Source organism: Salvelinus fontinalis, chromosome 27 (genome assembly GCF_029448725.1).
Source record: "Salvelinus fontinalis isolate EN_2023a chromosome 27, ASM2944872v1, whole genome shotgun sequence".
Classification (NCBI taxonomy): domain Eukaryota; kingdom Metazoa; phylum Chordata; class Actinopteri; order Salmoniformes; family Salmonidae; genus Salvelinus; species Salvelinus fontinalis.
The window spans coordinates 1,210,192-1,226,848 of NC_074691.1; the positions used below are offsets into that span (position 1 = coordinate 1,210,192).

The following is a 16,657-nucleotide window of genomic DNA, read 5'->3' on the forward strand; positions in this document are numbered from 1 at the left end:
CCTTGAATTCTAAATAAATCACAGACAGTTTCACCAGCAAAGCGCCCCCACACCATCACACCTCCTCCTCCATGCTTCACGGTAGGAACCACACATGTGGAGATCATCTGTTCACCTACTCTGCGTCTCACAATGACACAACGGTTGGAACCAAAAATCGCAAATTTGGACGCATCAGAACAAAGGATAGATTTACACCGGTCTAATGTTCATTGCTAATTTTTTCTTGGCCCAAGCAAGTCTCTTCTTATTGGCGTCATTTAGTAGTGGTTTCTTTGCAGCAATTCGACCATGAAGGCCTGATTCACGCAGTCTCCTCTGAACAGTTGATGTTGAGATGTGTCTGTTACTTGAACTCTGTGAAGCATTTCTATGGGCTGCAATCTGAGGTGCAGTTAACTCTAATGAACTTATCCTCTGCAGCAGAGGTAACTCTGCGTCTTCCTATCCTGTGGTCGTCCTCATAAGAGCAAGTTTCATCATATTACTTGATGGTTTTTGCGACTGAACTTAAAGAAACGTTCAAAGTTCCTGAAATTTTCCGGATTGACTTCCGGTACCCCCATTATATAGCCTCGTTATTGTTACTTTATTGTGCTACTTTTTATTATTTTTTACTTGAGTTTATTTGGTAAATATTTTCTTAACTGTTTCTTGAACTGTACTGTTGGTTAAGGGCTTGTAAGTAAGCATTTCACGGTAAGGTCTACGACACATGTTGTATTCGGCGCATGTGATATATAAAGTTTGATTTGATTTAAATGAAGATGAAAAAGCCGAGCTTGCTAAATGCCAATGTGAACTGGATGACATATACAATGATAAGGCACAGGGTGCCTTCATCTGTTCAAAGGCCAAATGGATTGAGAAAGGTGAAAAAAACATCTTATTTCTTTAACTTGTAGAAAAGTAGGCAGACTAGGAATAGTATTTCATCCATTTATGTAAATGACACTATATCTGATGATCTTGATATGATTAATAAGGAAATACACTCTTTCTACAATACACTGAGTCATGGCTGGCCGACGGGCTCTGGCTGGTCATGGCTGGCCGACGGGCTCTGGCTGGTCATGGCTGGCCGACGGGCTCTGGCTGGTCATGGCTGGCCGACGGGCTCTGGCTGGTCATGGCTGGCCGACGGGCTCTGGCTGGTCATGGCTGGCCGACGGGCTCTGGCTGGTCATGGCTGGCCGACGGGCTCTGGCTGGTCATGGCTGGCCGACGGGCTCTGGCTGGTCATGGCTGGCCGACGGGCTCTGGCTGGTCATGGCTGGCCGACGGGCTCTGGCTGGTCATGGCTGGCCGACGGGCTCTGGCTGGTCATGGCTGGCCGACGGGCTCTGGCTGGTCATGGCTGGCCGACGGGCTCTGGCAGGTCATGGCTGGCCGACGGGCTCTGGCTGGTCATGGCTGGCCGACGGGCTCTGGCTGGTCATGGCTGGCCGACGGCTCTGGCTGGTCATGGCTGGCCGACGGCTCTGGCTGGTCATGGCTGGCCGACGGCTCTGGCTGGTCATGGTTGGCTGACGGCTCTGGCTGGTCATGGCTGGCTGACGGCTCTGGCTGGTCATGGCTGGCTGACGGCTCTGGCTGGTCATGGCTGGCTGACGGCTCTGGCTGGTCATGGCTGGCTGACGGCTCTGGCTGGTCATGGCTGGCCGACGGGCTCTGGCTGGTCATGGCTGGCCGACGGCTCTGGCTGGTCATGGCTGGCCGACGGCTCTGGCTGGTCATGGCTGGCCGACGGCTCTGGCTGGCTGACGGCTCTGGCTGGTCATGGTTGGCTGACGGCTCTGGCTAGTCATGGCTGGCTGACGGCTCTGGCTGGTCATGGCTGGCTGACGGCTCTGGCTGGTCATGGCTGGCTGACGGCTCTGGCTGGTCATGGCTGGCTGACGGCTCTGGCTGGTCATGGCTGGCTGGCGGCTCTGGCTGGTCATGGCTGGCTGGCGGCTCTGGCTGGTGGCTCTGGCTGGTCATGGCTGACTGGCGGCTCTGGAAGATCCTGGCTGACTGGCGGCTCTAGCGGCTCCTGACTGACGAACGGCTCTGACGGCTCGGGACAGACGGGCGGCTCTAATGGCTCGGGACAGACGGATGGCTCAGATGGCGCTGGGCAGACGGATGGCTCAGATGGCGCTGGGCAGACGGATGGCTCAGATGGCGCTGGGCAGACGGATGGCTCAGATAGCGCTGGGCAGGCAGGCAGCTCAGACGGCGCTGGGCAGACGAGCAGTGCAGGCGGCGTTGGGCAGACGGCAGACTCTGACAGGCTGAGGCGCACAGTAGGCCTGGTACGTGGTGCCGGAACTGGTGGTACCGGACTAGAGACACGCACCTCAAGGCTAGTGCGGGGAGCAGGAACAGGGCACACTGAGTTCTCGAGGCGCACTATAGGACTGGTGCGTGGTACCGGGACTGGTGGTACCGGGCTGAGGGCACGCACCTCAGGGCGAGTGCGGGGAGAAGGAACAGGGCATACTGGACCCTGGAGACGCACATTAGACCTAGTGCGTGGTGCCGGAACTGGTGGTACCGGGCTGGGGACACGCATCTCAGGATGAGTGCAAGAAGCAGGAACAGGACACACCGGGTTGTGAAGATGTACTGGAGACCTAGTGTGTATAGCCGGCATCAAATCTTCCGGAACTTTCACACAAGTTTCAGGCTGAGTACGAGGAACTGACACAGGTGGCATCGAACAGCTAATACGCTCCTCAGGGAGAATGCCATGCATACTCTGCCAAATCAACAGCTCTCTCTCTTCACTCTCCTCCAATTTTGTCAACAACTCCTCGAATGTCTCATAATCTCCCCTTCGTTCACTCTCCTCCAATCTGTCCAATAACTTCTCGACAATCTCAGACTCACCCCTCAACTTCGCCGACTGCTCCAAATCCCCCCCCCCCCCAAGTTTTTTTGGGCTGTCTCTCGGGCTTCCTACCGTTTTGCCGTGCTGCCTCCATTCGCCGGTATCCCTCCTCGCACTGCGCCAGAGAATCCCAGGCGGGCTCCGGCACTCTCTTAGGGTCAATCGCCCATCTGTCGATCTCTTCCCACGCAGTGTAGCCCACATCCTTCTTCTGTTTCCGTGCTGCCTCCTCATACCGCCGCCTCTCGGCTTTAGCTGCCTCCAGCTCTTCACGAGGGCGGCGATATTCTCCAGGTTGAGCCCATGGCCCTTTACCATCCAGTATTTCCTCCCATGTCCAGAAATCCTGTGTAGGTGGGTCCTGTTGCTTTCTCCCGTTACACCGCTGCTTGATCCTTTGTTGGTGGGTAATTCTGTCACGATCGTCATAATAAGCGGACCAAGGCGCAGCGGGATATGAAGACATCTTCTTTTATTAAAGATGACGAAACACGAAACGAACACTTTTACAAAACAAAAGTGAAGCTACAAACGTAAGTGCATACACAAGCTACAAACGTTCAACATAGACAATTACCCACAAACACCTAAAGCCTATGGCTGCCTTAAATATGGCTCCCAATCAGAGACAACAATAAACAGCTGTCTCTGATTGAGAACTAAATCAGGCAACCATAGACTTTCCTAAACACCTACACTGAACACTACCCCATACCTACTACAAAACCCCCTAAACAATACACACACCCTAAACTAGACAAAACACACAAACATCCCCCATGTCACACCCTGACCTGACTAAACTAATAAAGAAAATCAATATAACAGAGGCCAGGGTGTGACAGAGTAATGGAACATCCCCTTGTTTCTTTATTTTTAGAGGAATTAGAAAGGGTTGTCCAATCTCCCGTCTTCTATTTATTTTAGCCACAGATTTACTAGCCGTATTTCTTATTTCTTAAATCTGAGAATTTAAAAGGGATCTGTATTTTTGGTAAAGATAAATATATAAATGTCAGTCAAAGTTATAAATATAAGTCTATTTGCAGATGATACTGCCCTTTTCCTAAAGGATAGGGTCAACATGACCTCCATACCTGTTAAAAAGGAAGTTAAATATTTTGGAATTGTTCTCACTAAAACAAATTCAGATAGAGAATCTTTAAACATTGATAATAGCATTAATTCCATGAGAGTTTTGTTAAGTTGGGAGCTGCAACGTGATATCTCAATTTTGGGTTGTATTCTTTCATCCAAGACTGATGGTTTATCTAGAATAATTTACCCAGTCAGTCCCTTTTTTCTTTCTTCTAATAACATCAAAAAAGTCAATTCTGTTATATTTAGATTTATTTGGAGGAATGAAATGCATTATTTTCGGAAATCTCAATTAGTGAATGACTATGATCGTGAAGATTTACAGGCTACTGATTTTGAGTCGTTAGTGGGTACTTTAAGAATTAAATGGTTGAAATGATGTTTGTCTAATCCTCTATGTGGTATCATATCCCTAACAGTCTGTTTAATAAACTTGGTGGACTTGGTGGAATTCCTAATGAAATGTGATTTAATTACCTGTGAAATTGTCTAAGTTTCACCAGAACATTTTATTTTTCTGAAAAAAGATATTCAAGTTATTAAAATTAATAGGAAATCAATTTTTAAAAGCCTTTGGTTTGACAAGGGTATTAATTTTGCTGGTGATTTGTTAGACAACACCGAGGGGTTTCTGACGTTTAATGAGTTCATTGATACATTTCAGGTTTGCAAAGCAATTCCACTTCCTTTACTTGGACTTATTAAGAACCCTTTGTTATATTATGAGGTTGTTCCCACTTTTCCAAGTTGACAAATTAATGACTTGAACCTTTTGGATAAAAAAATTCAACAATAAGTGGATACAATTGGCAGTTAATTCAGTCATTTTAGGTGATTATAATTCAATATATTGCTATGGAAGTGACCAACCCATGCTAAGGCAACTACCTTTTACCTTAATTGTCCAGTTATCCCAAGTTAAAGAAACACATTTTTTAGTTTAGAAAATATTTTCCTCCGTCTACTCTGTTAATTTCTTGCACAAAAGGTTTCATTTTGACAAAATGCCTCGTTTTTTGTTCCTCTGATTCAGAATCTATAGAACATTTATTTTCATGCCGCCATTCTAGTAAACTATGAATTGAAATTCATGAATGGTTGTGTATGAGATCTCAAAAGTTACCAATGTTACATTTGATGTTAAATGGCATTATGCTTATCCTTGTAATTCCGATCATAACTATTTTATTAACATTATTCTCTTGGTCAAATATTATATTCACAATTTGTAAATGGGGTGGGGAAAACTCCTTCTTTTTAAGTTTTCATTGAACTGTTGCAATTTTATAAATCCCTCAAACGTGTGAAACTTAAAACGCCCGGTTTATTTTATCATTCTATTCACAGGAATGTCCCTGTATTAGTGTGTAATATTGGTATTGTAATAAATAAATAAAAATGCAAATGTTGGGAGCGTGCCCCTGGCTATCTGTAAATGTAAAAAACGCTATTTGGTTTCCTTAATATAAAGAACTTGAAATTATTTCTACTTTTACTTTAGATACTTATATTTAAGACCAAATCATTTTACTCAAGTAGAATCTTACTGAGGGATTTTCATTTGAGTCATTTTCTATTCAAGGCGTAATTACTTTTACTCAAGTATGACTTTCCACCACTGCACATTGTGCACATTTGTTTACATCCATTTGAGCATCTCACCTTTGCCAAGACAAGCCATCCACCTGACAGGTGTGGCATATCAATGAGCTGATTGAACAGCTTGATCATGGCACCTTGTGCTGGGGACAGTAAAAGGCCACAGATGTCAAGTTGAGGGAGCCTGCATTGGCATGTTGACTGCTGGAACAGCCATCAGAGCTGTTCCCAGATTATTTAATGTTAATTTTGCTACCATAACCCACCTGTCGTTTTTACAAAGTGGCAATACGTCCAATTGACCTAACCACCGCAGACCACGTGTAAACGCGCCAGCCCAGGACCGCCACATCCAGTGCAAGTCTGAGACCAGCCCCCCTGACAGATAAAACTGACTAGTGGGTGGACCGATGCCCTCCCATTGCTGTGCCCCTTCCCAGTCATGTGAAATCCATAGATTAGGGCTTACTTATTTCAATTGACATGCAACTCTGTAAAATTGTTGCATTTATACAAGTGTAGTTTTCCCAATAAATGTGGTGGTTTATAGCCTGCTGTGTTAACTGTTCAAACAAGCATTGTACCTTTGCCACAAGCATAAATATTGTGAAGGGCTAGGTTAAGATTAAGAAACAGGGACATATAGTGGTTGTTTGAATGGAAATCTGACATGACTCATTCTTGAGGTCTGTTTCATCAACCTCCAGTTTCTAATGTTAGGAAGAACAAACTAATAGTCCAGACAAATTAGAAAATTTAAGGTCTTAAGTCTTTTAATTTTTGCAAAACAAAAAATGAACAGACAGGTCTGGATTCAGGCAAAGGAATCTTGCAGTCCACTCTCCAAGCAGCGTGCAAGTTGCACATCAGAAGAACCACCCCCCCAGTGTCAGTCTAATGGAATGTTCCATTTCCCCTAACATAGCTACCAGTCCAACATTTAAAACTCAGTGCAACAGGGTACTGTTTTTTTTAATGAATTGCCCACCGATAACTATTACAAAATCAACTGCTATTCTAGAATTTTAACAGAAGGCTCAAGACAAGAGCAACACTGGTCCACTGGGCAGCAGGAGTTAAGATAATTATTTTGTTATACCATAAAAGGACACCGACCAGGTTTCTCCAGTTTAGAAAAAAAGAGCAAATAAACAGATGTTCGATTGGGGAAAAAAAGTGAGGCTATACAGGGGTAGGTTTAATCCACTTCCTCCATGCGTGAAGCGTCATCATCTCCCTCTAGAGGTGGGATCTCATCTGGGGCGGGTGCAGAGGTGGGCTCCTCAGGGATCACTTCGTCATCATCGATTCCTGAAAGGGGAAGAGAAATTAGACCTAGCCTACAGCCCCATTTCCATTATAGTCAACCATGTTACCCTTTAGAAAAGTGTCCTTCCCCCTAACAGTTCCGAGTGTGCATCCTTACCCAGGCCCAGCTTGATCATCCTGTAGATGCGGTTGGAGTGAGTCTGGGGGTCATCCAGGCTGAAGCCTGAAGAGAGCAATGCCGTCTCGAACAATAGGATGACTAAGTCCTTCACCGCCTTGTCGTTCTTGTCCAGGTCAGCCTTCTGCCTTAGGGTCTCCACAATGGGGTGGTCTGGGTTGATCTCCAGGTGCTTCTTGGCCATCATGTAGCCCATTGTGGAGTTGTCCCTCAGGGCCTGTGCCTTCATGATGCGCTCCATGTTGGCCGTCCAGCCATACGTGCTGGTCACGATGCAGCAGGGCGACGACACCAGCCTGTTTGACACAGTCACCTGAAGGGGCAGAGAGGCAAATGTTAGGTCACAAACTAACAGCACACAGGTGTGACAAGCCAGTGCAGGCAAGTTGACCCTAAATTGAATTGTCAAAAGATCAGCTTTAAAAACAAGGGGGAAAAATCGTAAGTGAAATATTGTGCTGGAAAGTTGTTAGATTTCACACAAAACATCCAAAATGTAGTCAGAAACAGGCAAATTCTCAACTCTGGAAAAGGTTGGTGTTAATGTTAGAACGTCATTATTGCAAGCATTCACCACTAAAGAAACACTGCGTCAAACTCACAAGGTCATCTAGGTAATGGCATAACCTCCTGGGGACAAACTACATTGACACACTGGGCATTCCCAGTCAAGCCAATGGCAAAGCCGGGACAGCTTCACAACAACCACGCGAGCCTAACTGGACACTTCAATCTACATGGTCAAAGGACTCACCAGGGTCAATGTTAGCTTATGATGAACTATGGCACCTGTTCACAACCAGAAATAAAAAATCTAATTGTCAATCACCAAAATTCAGAGCACAGAAAGAGATTAAAGGCATGGGCAATTTTCTTTTGCAGAAAGCACAGGTTGGTTACCATCATTTACCTTCTCTACTTTCTTGTCCAGGATCTCCTTCATGAGCTTGCAGAGGTTCTCAAACCTTGTCTTGTCCTCCTCCATCTTCTTCTTCTCCTCCTCATCCTCAGGCAGCTCCAACCCCTCCTTGGTTACAGAGACCAGGGTTTTACCGTCAAACTCCTTCAGCTGCTGGACGCAGTACTCGTCGATGGGCTCCGTCATGTACAGGACCTCGAAGCCACGCTTGCGCACGCGTTCCACAAAGGCGGAGTTGGCCACCTGGTCCTTGCTCTCACCTTAAGAAAAATGTGACGTCAGTCAACTTCTGTGTCTAAATGATTAAATTCAATGACTGCTATTGGGCTTGGAGCTCAATGTTATGTTGACTGAATGTGTAACTAGACTCACCGGTTATGTAGTAGATGGATTTTTGGTTGTCCTTCATGCGGGTGAGGTACTCTGTGAGGGATGTCAGCTCATCTCCGGACTGGGAGCTGTGGTAGCGCAGCAGCTCGGATAGCTTCTTGCGGTTTTGGGAGTCCTCGTGGATCCCCAGCTGCAGAGAAATAATTACCATTAGTAAAACCTGGTAGTCAATAGGAGTTACTACACATTCAACTTTTTCCTGGGGAACTGTTCTATGTAATCATTTAGCTATTGAAGTTTAAGGTTGTGGCTCTTGAAGCCAGTCTAAATATATAGTCAATAGTTCTTCAAATACTAAATAGGGATGGATACTGGTTTGGAACAGCACAATAACTAGACCCACCGGGTATGCGGAGAGAGCTTATATTTAAGAAATTGGGCAAACTACTAGGGATTGCTAAATTTTAAAAAATAAATAGGGGAACGTCAGCCGATATCAGCCAAAAAGGCCCAGTTTAACGCCAACGTGCAAAACCGATGTCACAGCTGACGTGCATACCTACATAACGCCACATTTTTTAATATATATAGCACTACAGAACAAAAGCAGAAATACTAAGCACACATTTGAAAGAATCTGTACATTCCAGCGAGACCACTAAAAAACACCAAGACAATGGAATTCATTGCTCTTGACAAGCAACCGTCCTCTGTTGTGGATGTTGGCTTTCGTCGGCTGGTCGAGCACCCGGTACACACAATTTCTCAGCTGATGCTTTACCAGAGTTACAGTATTGTCGAAACGTACATCTATGAGTGTCACGACTGACATTTGGCCCAGTGATGTCAGCCCCATGAGCATGCCAAGTCTGACAGCACAGTGGGTCGATGAGGATTTAGTACTGAAGAAGCCGTATTGCATGCTCAAGAATGTGCTGGTTCTCATACCGCTGCTGCCATTTGAGAACATGAACATTCCTAGCACCATTCGAAACTACTGACTCAACAAACAATCAAATCAACTACGTCTGCAGCAGACGCGATACCCTGTCATGGCATTAAAACGCCTGCTCAACAAAACTGCCGACAGACCGTGGGGTTAAAATATACTTGACGCTGTGAACAAGAGAGTCAGTGGCATTCCGAGCCTCTTTACTGTGTCGCCGCCATGCTCGATGCTAGGTACAAGGACCGCTACGTCGATGCAGACAAGAAACAGGGTTTATGTGAAATGTTGCATACACTGGAAACGGACAGTGAGTGTGCAAAGAGGAAGAGGCCACGGAGCTGAAACGTTACTGCATAACATGTATGATGAAATCCTGGTTTAGAATGAAACAACTGAAGGTAACAGCACAGCAAGTGAAATAAATAGGTTTTGATTATGTTTTACTGTTAATATGAACATACGGCAATGCCAACAAAATAACTTTTTGGTCAGTGTGGTGTGTGTAACCTTTAAACCTTGGTTTAATCACATTTATGCATTGAAGAACACCAGATGACAGCAAATGTGGCACAGGACAAGTTTGATTACAAGTAGCAAAACAATCTTTGCTCAAGAAATTCAGATCCCTAAGTTCCCACCCATCTCCCAAAGTTACCTTGAGGTTCTTGGAGAAGCCATCGTATAACTTCTTGTAGTTCTCCTTGTCCTCTGCCAGCTCACCGAACAGCTCCATACATTTCTTGACAATGTTCTTGCGGATGACCTTGAGGATCTTGCTCTGTTGCAGCGTCTCTCGGGAGATGTTCAGGGGGAGATCCTCAGAGTCCACCACACCACGCACAAAGTCTGCAGGGGGAGAAGGAAGACATTTAACTTCTTTAGCGGTTTCCATTACAGAAATTGCTGTATTTAAACACGGCTACAGAGAAGGCAAGCAGCCAACTATTTCAGAGGGGCATTATCTATGCTTGCCATTAGCCTACGTGTGAAGAAACAATGCTTTATTTGTAGTCGGTGGCATTGAAATTATACACGGCCAGGGGACAAAGTGGCAGCCACTTTGGACCTCCAGACTATCTGGAGACTAGGCTACTTACTCAGGTACTCCGGGATGAGATCTTCGCAGCTGTCCATGATGAAGACCCTCCTGACATACAGCTTGATGTTATTCTTCTTCTTCTTGTTTTCAAAGAGGTCAAAGGGTGCGCGGCGGGGGATAAAGAGCAGGGCGCGGAACTCCAGCTGGCCCTCCACTGAGAAGTGCTGCAAAGGGGAAGAAGCAGGTGAGGGTTACTACACGCCCATCACCTTATCCTGCACGTAGATCTGTCTGTGCTTTGTAGCCAAATCCCACCCCCCAAAAAATTGTCACATGCACTAACTACAACAGTTGTAGACTACCATGAAACGCTTGCTTACTTCCCAACAATACAGAGTTTAACATTTAAATAGTAACAAGAGGAATACAATAAACAAGAATTAAGCATTATACAGGGAGTATGAGACCAATGTGCAGAGGTATTTGAGGTAGATGTGTACATGAAGGCAGGGTGAAGTGACTAGGCATCGGGATAGTAAAATATAACAGTAGCACCAGCAAATGAGTGTAAAAGTGTGAGTGCGTATGTAATGTGTACGCATGCGTGTTTGTTGGGTCAATATGCGTGTTACGCGAATTTGTATGTAGTGTATGCGTAAATAGTACAAACAGATCTGGAACCAGGCCATCTAGAAATACCTTCTCGGCATACCATTTTGACATCGTAATTTATGTACATTTTAGTGATAGTACCTTGACTGCAAGGTGGTCCTCCCAGTCATTGGTCAGGCTCTTGTAGAACTCCCCGTACTCCTCCATGGTGATATCGTCAGGGTTCCTGGTCCAGATGGGCTTGGTCTTGTTCAGCTCCTCCTGGTCAATATACTTCTCCTTGATCTTCTTAGTCTTCTTCTTGTCCTTGTCTTTGGAATCCTCCTCGTCATCCGAGCCCACGTCCTCAATTTTGGGCTTGTCCTCAGCCTCCACCTTTTCCTCTGCCTTTTCCTCCTTCTCCTCCTCAGCCTCATCATCACTGATCTCTTTTTCACGCTCCTTTTCAACCTGCACACACAAAAAAAATAAACAATTTTGTTTATTTAATGGAAAACTTCCCCTAACTTTAGTGCCCTAAACCAGTCCTACATAAATGTCACTAATCACACTTTAGTTATAAATACTCCCATAATTCTATACTCACGAAAAGTGTAATGGGATATCCAATGAACTGAGAGTGCTTCTTGACCACCTCCTTGACCCTCTTCTCCTCAACATACTCAGTCTGGTCCTCCTTCATGTGCAGAATCACCTTAGTTCCACGCAACATGGGCTCCCCTGGAAATTAAGTCAACAGAAAAGTATACACCCATCATTGCCCATTCCAGCATCACTACAATAGACATGCTTTAATAACATCTATTATTAGGGCTGGCACAATACCGTATAACAGACATGTATATATTTTCACTGGCATTTTATTTGCATGACTGTCTTAGCTGTTTGTTCCACCCCAAAAATATCTGACTGAAGCAGGGGCGGCCAGGCATTCGCGCGGTTGAGTTTGTTTCTGCTGTAACATGGACTTCAACATGATGAAACTGTTGATCCTTGCTAAAACACGTGATGTAGCAAACAACTATTTGGTGTCCTATGCAATAGAATGGTCCTGGAACCTCTAACCCTGGCAATTTGACTCACGGGTACACTCGCAATGGCTGCCTGGTATTTAGAGGCAATCATTTCCATGGTAAATGTAGAACATTTGCTCAAATTATGTTTTCTGAGGGGGCTCATGCAACAGAATGTATTTTTGTCATGTCAGTTGAATCAAGTCACAGCACCTATTGATGGGTAAATTGTGTGCTTTAATTTCCTGCTTTTCTCCTATGGGTACACTCGCAATGGCTGCCAGTCCACCCATTATGCCATCATTAACTTGCATGGGGAAACCCATTCTATTTCTAGGGAAGCACATGCATTTTGGAGGAGAAATGTGAGAGACATGTGACCGTGGTCATTTGGATGACCAATTAGTCAGCCAAAATTACATGACCGCCACAGCCCTACCTGTGATCCAATCTCAAAACAATGCAGAGGCAATTTATGTTTTTCATGGATTTGTACATTTTACAAACCCACCCGCATAGCCTTCATTGGGTGAGACACATACCACTGTCGACCTTGACTGTGAATGAGCCTCCGGCTGAAGACTCCCAGATGTACTGCTCATCATCATTGTGCTTGGTGATGACGGTCACTCTTTCTGCCACCAGGTAGGCGGAGTAGAATCCCACACCGAACTGCCCAATCATGGAGATGTCAGCTCCAGCCTAGCAAAGACAGGAAAAAAATGGATCACTCAATGTTCAACTGAATAGTATTTGAGGCATATTATTGAATATTGCTGTAATGCAATGGACATACTTGCAGGGCCTCCATGAAGGCCTTGGTGCCAGACTTGGCAATAGTTCCCAGGTTGTTGATGAGGTCAGCTTTGGTCATGCCAATTCCAGTGTCAATGAGGGTCAGGGTGCGTTCCTCCACATTGGGGATGATGTCAATCTTCAATTCCTTGCCATTGTCCAGCTTGGTGGGGTCCGTCAGACTTTCGTAGCGGATTTTGTCCAAAGCCTGAAAGATATTGAACAAAGCAGACGACAGCATCAAAGTATCTGGAAAAGTCCAAAGGGGTATTTTATTACATACGCAACCTCCACCACACATCCTTTTCAAAGTTGGTATCATCCTTATGCACTGAAGTTTGGTTATTGTATGGATGAGCTTGCTGGATGCTAAAGTATTACACTGTACAGTAGTGTCAACAATTAGACTGAACAGCTTGATGCTTCCCTAATAAACAAATATTTACATCAGAGGCGTTGGAGATCAACTCCCTGAGGAAGATCTCCTTGTTGGAATAAAAGGTGTTGATGATGAGGGACATGAGCTGAGCAATCTCTGCCTGGAAGGCAAAGGTCTCAGCCTCCTCCTCTTGGCGCATTTCTTCAGGCATCTGGGGGCAAAAGTACCAACGTTATGAAATTGCCCAAATGACCGTATATTACAAGTACAGAATTAAATTAAGTGCATGCATTCTAGTGATTGCTGTTAGCAACAAGTTGAGTGAATTGCTTTCAGTTGAAATGTCCCCCATAGTTCAGTCATCAAATCCCACCAGTTAATTGTCATGCCAATCTGGCCACATAATGTACTATAAAAGTATGCATTAACACAAGCAATTCCATTTTGGAGACTTCGAACAAGTGTTCCACAATCATTTGCATTTCCTCCTGATAAAGACCAACTACCGGATGTTGAGGAACCATCCAACAACATGGCGACATCCTGGAGACAATAGACGTCGCCAGCACGTGGTTTACAAACTCGGTGAACGGTTAAGGAAATCCATAAAGAACTCCCTCCAAATTGACTTCCAGCACGTTAACTGAATTAAAATGTTAAATCGCACGTAGTTATCAAGTCGCTAATTCCATGGAAAGGCGACGACGATTCAGCAATGCAAGACAAGCACGAGGAAGTAGCTAAGTTAGTTAGCGTGTCGTTGCGCAAAGTCATGCTGCCGATGTCCAGACTGTACAATTAACGCTACTGGAGTTGAAAAGGGACCAGGTCACCCATTGTAGCAAATGTAACGTAATTAGTTACCTACACTTTTGCACAACCAATTCCAACTTCAGGGCAGTTCCACTGGCCACTAAAATAACACTGCATCAATTTAAGTGTCAGAAGCCATGCAAGTGCAGCTAGTGTTAATTGCATTAGCCAACCGGACAATGAAAGCTAGTAGCATTATGCTGACGAAGTCGTTGACAGTTTGATAGCCAATCCAGTTAACGATACGTTCTGTCATCTACACTTACTAGTGAAGTAATTCAAATTAACCTAAATTTACCTTCTTAGAAAGTTAATTAGCCAACGTTAGATTGGCTAACGTTAGTTAGCTAATACCCAGTAAGGCAGAATCAGTTGTCACAGTGGATGTGGTGAATGACATTGCCGGAAAGGCTAACTAGATCATTTAGTGTACAAATAAGGAAAATAAATAAAAGCATTATGTACTTAACATGTAGCAGACGTTTGTAAACTAGTTAGCGCGCATGCTAGCTACCGAATCGAACATTCTCGAAGACTGATGCTGGACAAACCAGAGATGACAGGCTAACGTTATCCAACTAGCATGAGGGTGACTTTTGAGCGCTGATTTGATAAAGGTAACAATATCTGAGTACGTAGACGAGCTTTAGGGTTAATACAGTATGTACACACCTTTATTTGTTCCGTTCACGTCTCTTGAATAAAATGCTACCAATATCACCAGTCCCCTCGGCTCTATGACGCAGGAAACTAGAAAGGGATTTGCTTTTAAAAGACCGATATCTTTATACCCTCTTGTGTGTTTGACTGTGCGGGGGTATCCATCCGCAGCACTTTGTAGCTGTGTTGCGGCATCAGTGGGTGCAGCATCTCCTTTACGAATCCCATACATTCAAGTTAAAATGCATGTCAATTCTTGTCACGTTAAAAATAAATATGAATATCTTAACCGAAGTGATTGTTATTTTCCTTCGTTCTATCATGATGATGATCTTCATCCATTTTTATCATCAATTTCCTCAGCATGCACTCAGGTAAATTATCAGAAACATCTTTGTGAAAGGCTATTGACAGTTATTTGAACTGCCGACTTTTGATGACATTGCAGGATAGACTAGAGTTATTTAAAGCAAATATTCACATTTAGTGGACATACTGCATAGAGAAAGAAGCATGTGATTTAATATCAATCGGACTGTGTATCAAGTTGCCACATATTACAAAATATATACAAAACGGTGGAAATTATCGTTTTAATCTCGCGGAAGAATATCAAGCAGCTCTAGTGGCTGTACTTCGTTTTTTCCAGCACTTTCCATGAAAAACCCGCCTAAAAACTGACGTCACGTGCTTGTCAAACTCAGTCCTAGCACCACAGACACAAAGGGTTCGTAAATTGTCTCCAGTGTGTCAGAGTGGCTCTGGGTAGTTCGTAAATTCTGAGCTTTCGCTTTGGCCGAGGAAAAGGATTGATCCCAGAGTTCTGACCTCACAACGGCAATGAAGCACTCAAGCTAACTGGCTAAAGTTGGCAAGCTTGCTAGCTACTTCCAGACACAAACGAGAGAACTCCTCACTCTGACCATTTTACTCGCCCATGGTTAGGCTGTTTTCATGTTATATACAATAAAGCCCGAGGGGGTGTGGTATATGGCCAATATACCACGGCTAAGGGCTGTTCTTAAGCAACAAGGTGTGCCTGGACACAGCTCCTTAGCCATGGTATATTGGCCATATATCACATACCCCTGAGGTTCCTTATTGCTATTAACTGGTTATCAACGTAATTAGAGCAATTAAAATGAATGTTTTGTCATACCTGTGGTATATGGGTACAACAAATCAACATTCAGGGCTCGAACTGTCAGCCAATCAGAATTCAGGGCTCAAAACACCCAGTTTATAAAGAGTGTTAGTGACTAAAAGTGCTGCTGGCAACAATGAAAGTTTTTTTTTTTGCTGAAGTTTACTGACAACAGTCATTCAACAGGTGTTGCGTGTTTGTAAATTCATCAGTTATTCTGCACTCTCGCACAATCAGATGAGAGTGCTCTGAAATCGGAGTAGATAGAGTGAATTTGCAAAGAAAAGTATATCATAAAAATGTATGAAAAAAATTAAGGTTAGGTACAGGGTTAGCATTGTGGTTAAAGTTAGGGTTAAAGCCAGACTCAGTAAATCCCAAATAGAATGTTACTTTTTTTTCTGGTTTAATACATCTTTCGAAATGTATCTATGAAAGATTAAATTGCCATTTAGGTCACTTCAAAGTGATTTAACGAATTATAAGTACAGCAGTTTTTTTTTTTTTTTTTTTTACAAATAGGCCTTAATGGCCATGTACTCTTATAAGCCAGAAGAGGATTGTCCACCCCTCAGACCCCTCAGAGCCCTCTCTGGGTTCCTGCCTTTCTAGGGAGTTTTTCTTAGCCACCGTGCTTCTGATGTAAAAAGGGCTTTATAAATACATTTGATTGAGTCTGAAAAAAAAAACGAGCTCTACAACAGGGCACCACACCTGCTGGTCAGTCACTCCATAGGAGCCACTTCTCTGGTTCTGGTCCTCCATTTCCAGGAATGTAGCACTCACCTGGGTGATGTCACTTGTTGTTAACATGTTGTTTTCTTAGCTAGCTAGCTACATGCCAAATGGATAGGCTACCCTTGCGTATCTGAAATGATGTGATCAATTGATGTTTACTGATCATGAAAAGCATGCAGTTACTTGCTGTATAACTCTGACGATAGAGCTAAATGTGGAAAAATCGGAAATGTGTAGTTCTGACTGT

At 44.2% G+C, this 16,657-nt stretch overlaps 1 protein-coding gene across 1 annotated transcript; it reads right to left on the reverse strand.

Annotated features, from left to right (window-relative positions):
- Positions 1–6,327: 6,327 nt before the first annotated feature.
- On the reverse strand, positions 6,328–14,689 carry LOC129824837 (heat shock protein HSP 90-beta). The gene is made up of 12 exons (XM_055884344.1): positions 14,541–14,689; positions 13,123–13,266; positions 12,678–12,884; positions 12,424–12,583; positions 11,455–11,588; positions 11,010–11,318; positions 10,315–10,480; positions 9,873–10,063; positions 8,311–8,458; positions 7,930–8,198; positions 6,999–7,332; positions 6,328–6,883 (listed from the first exon to the last, which is right to left on the reverse strand). The coding sequence occupies exons 2-12, from the start codon at positions 13,264–13,266 to the stop codon at positions 6,771–6,773; spliced, it is 2,175 nt and encodes a 724-aa protein (XP_055740319.1). The 5' UTR covers positions 14,541–14,689; the 3' UTR covers positions 6,328–6,770.
- Between the last annotated feature and the right edge of the window lie 1,968 nt (positions 14,690–16,657).

What these genes read in the sequence shown, in the direction of transcription:
- LOC129824837 (XM_055884344.1), bottom strand. Translation starts at nt 13,266, where the DNA reads ATGCCTGAAGAAATGCGCCAAGAGGAGGAGGCTGAGACCTTTGCCTTC. An exon ending in GATATCCCATTACACTTTTC is followed by an intron (nt 11,319 to 11,454) that starts GTGAGTATAGAA and finishes TTGTGTGTGCAG; the next exon opens with GTTGAAAAGGAGCGTGAAAA. An exon ending in TCTCATCCCGGAGTACCTGA is followed by an intron (nt 10,064 to 10,314) that starts GTAAGTAGCCTA and finishes CTCCCCCTGCAG; the next exon opens with ACTTTGTGCGTGGTGTGGTG.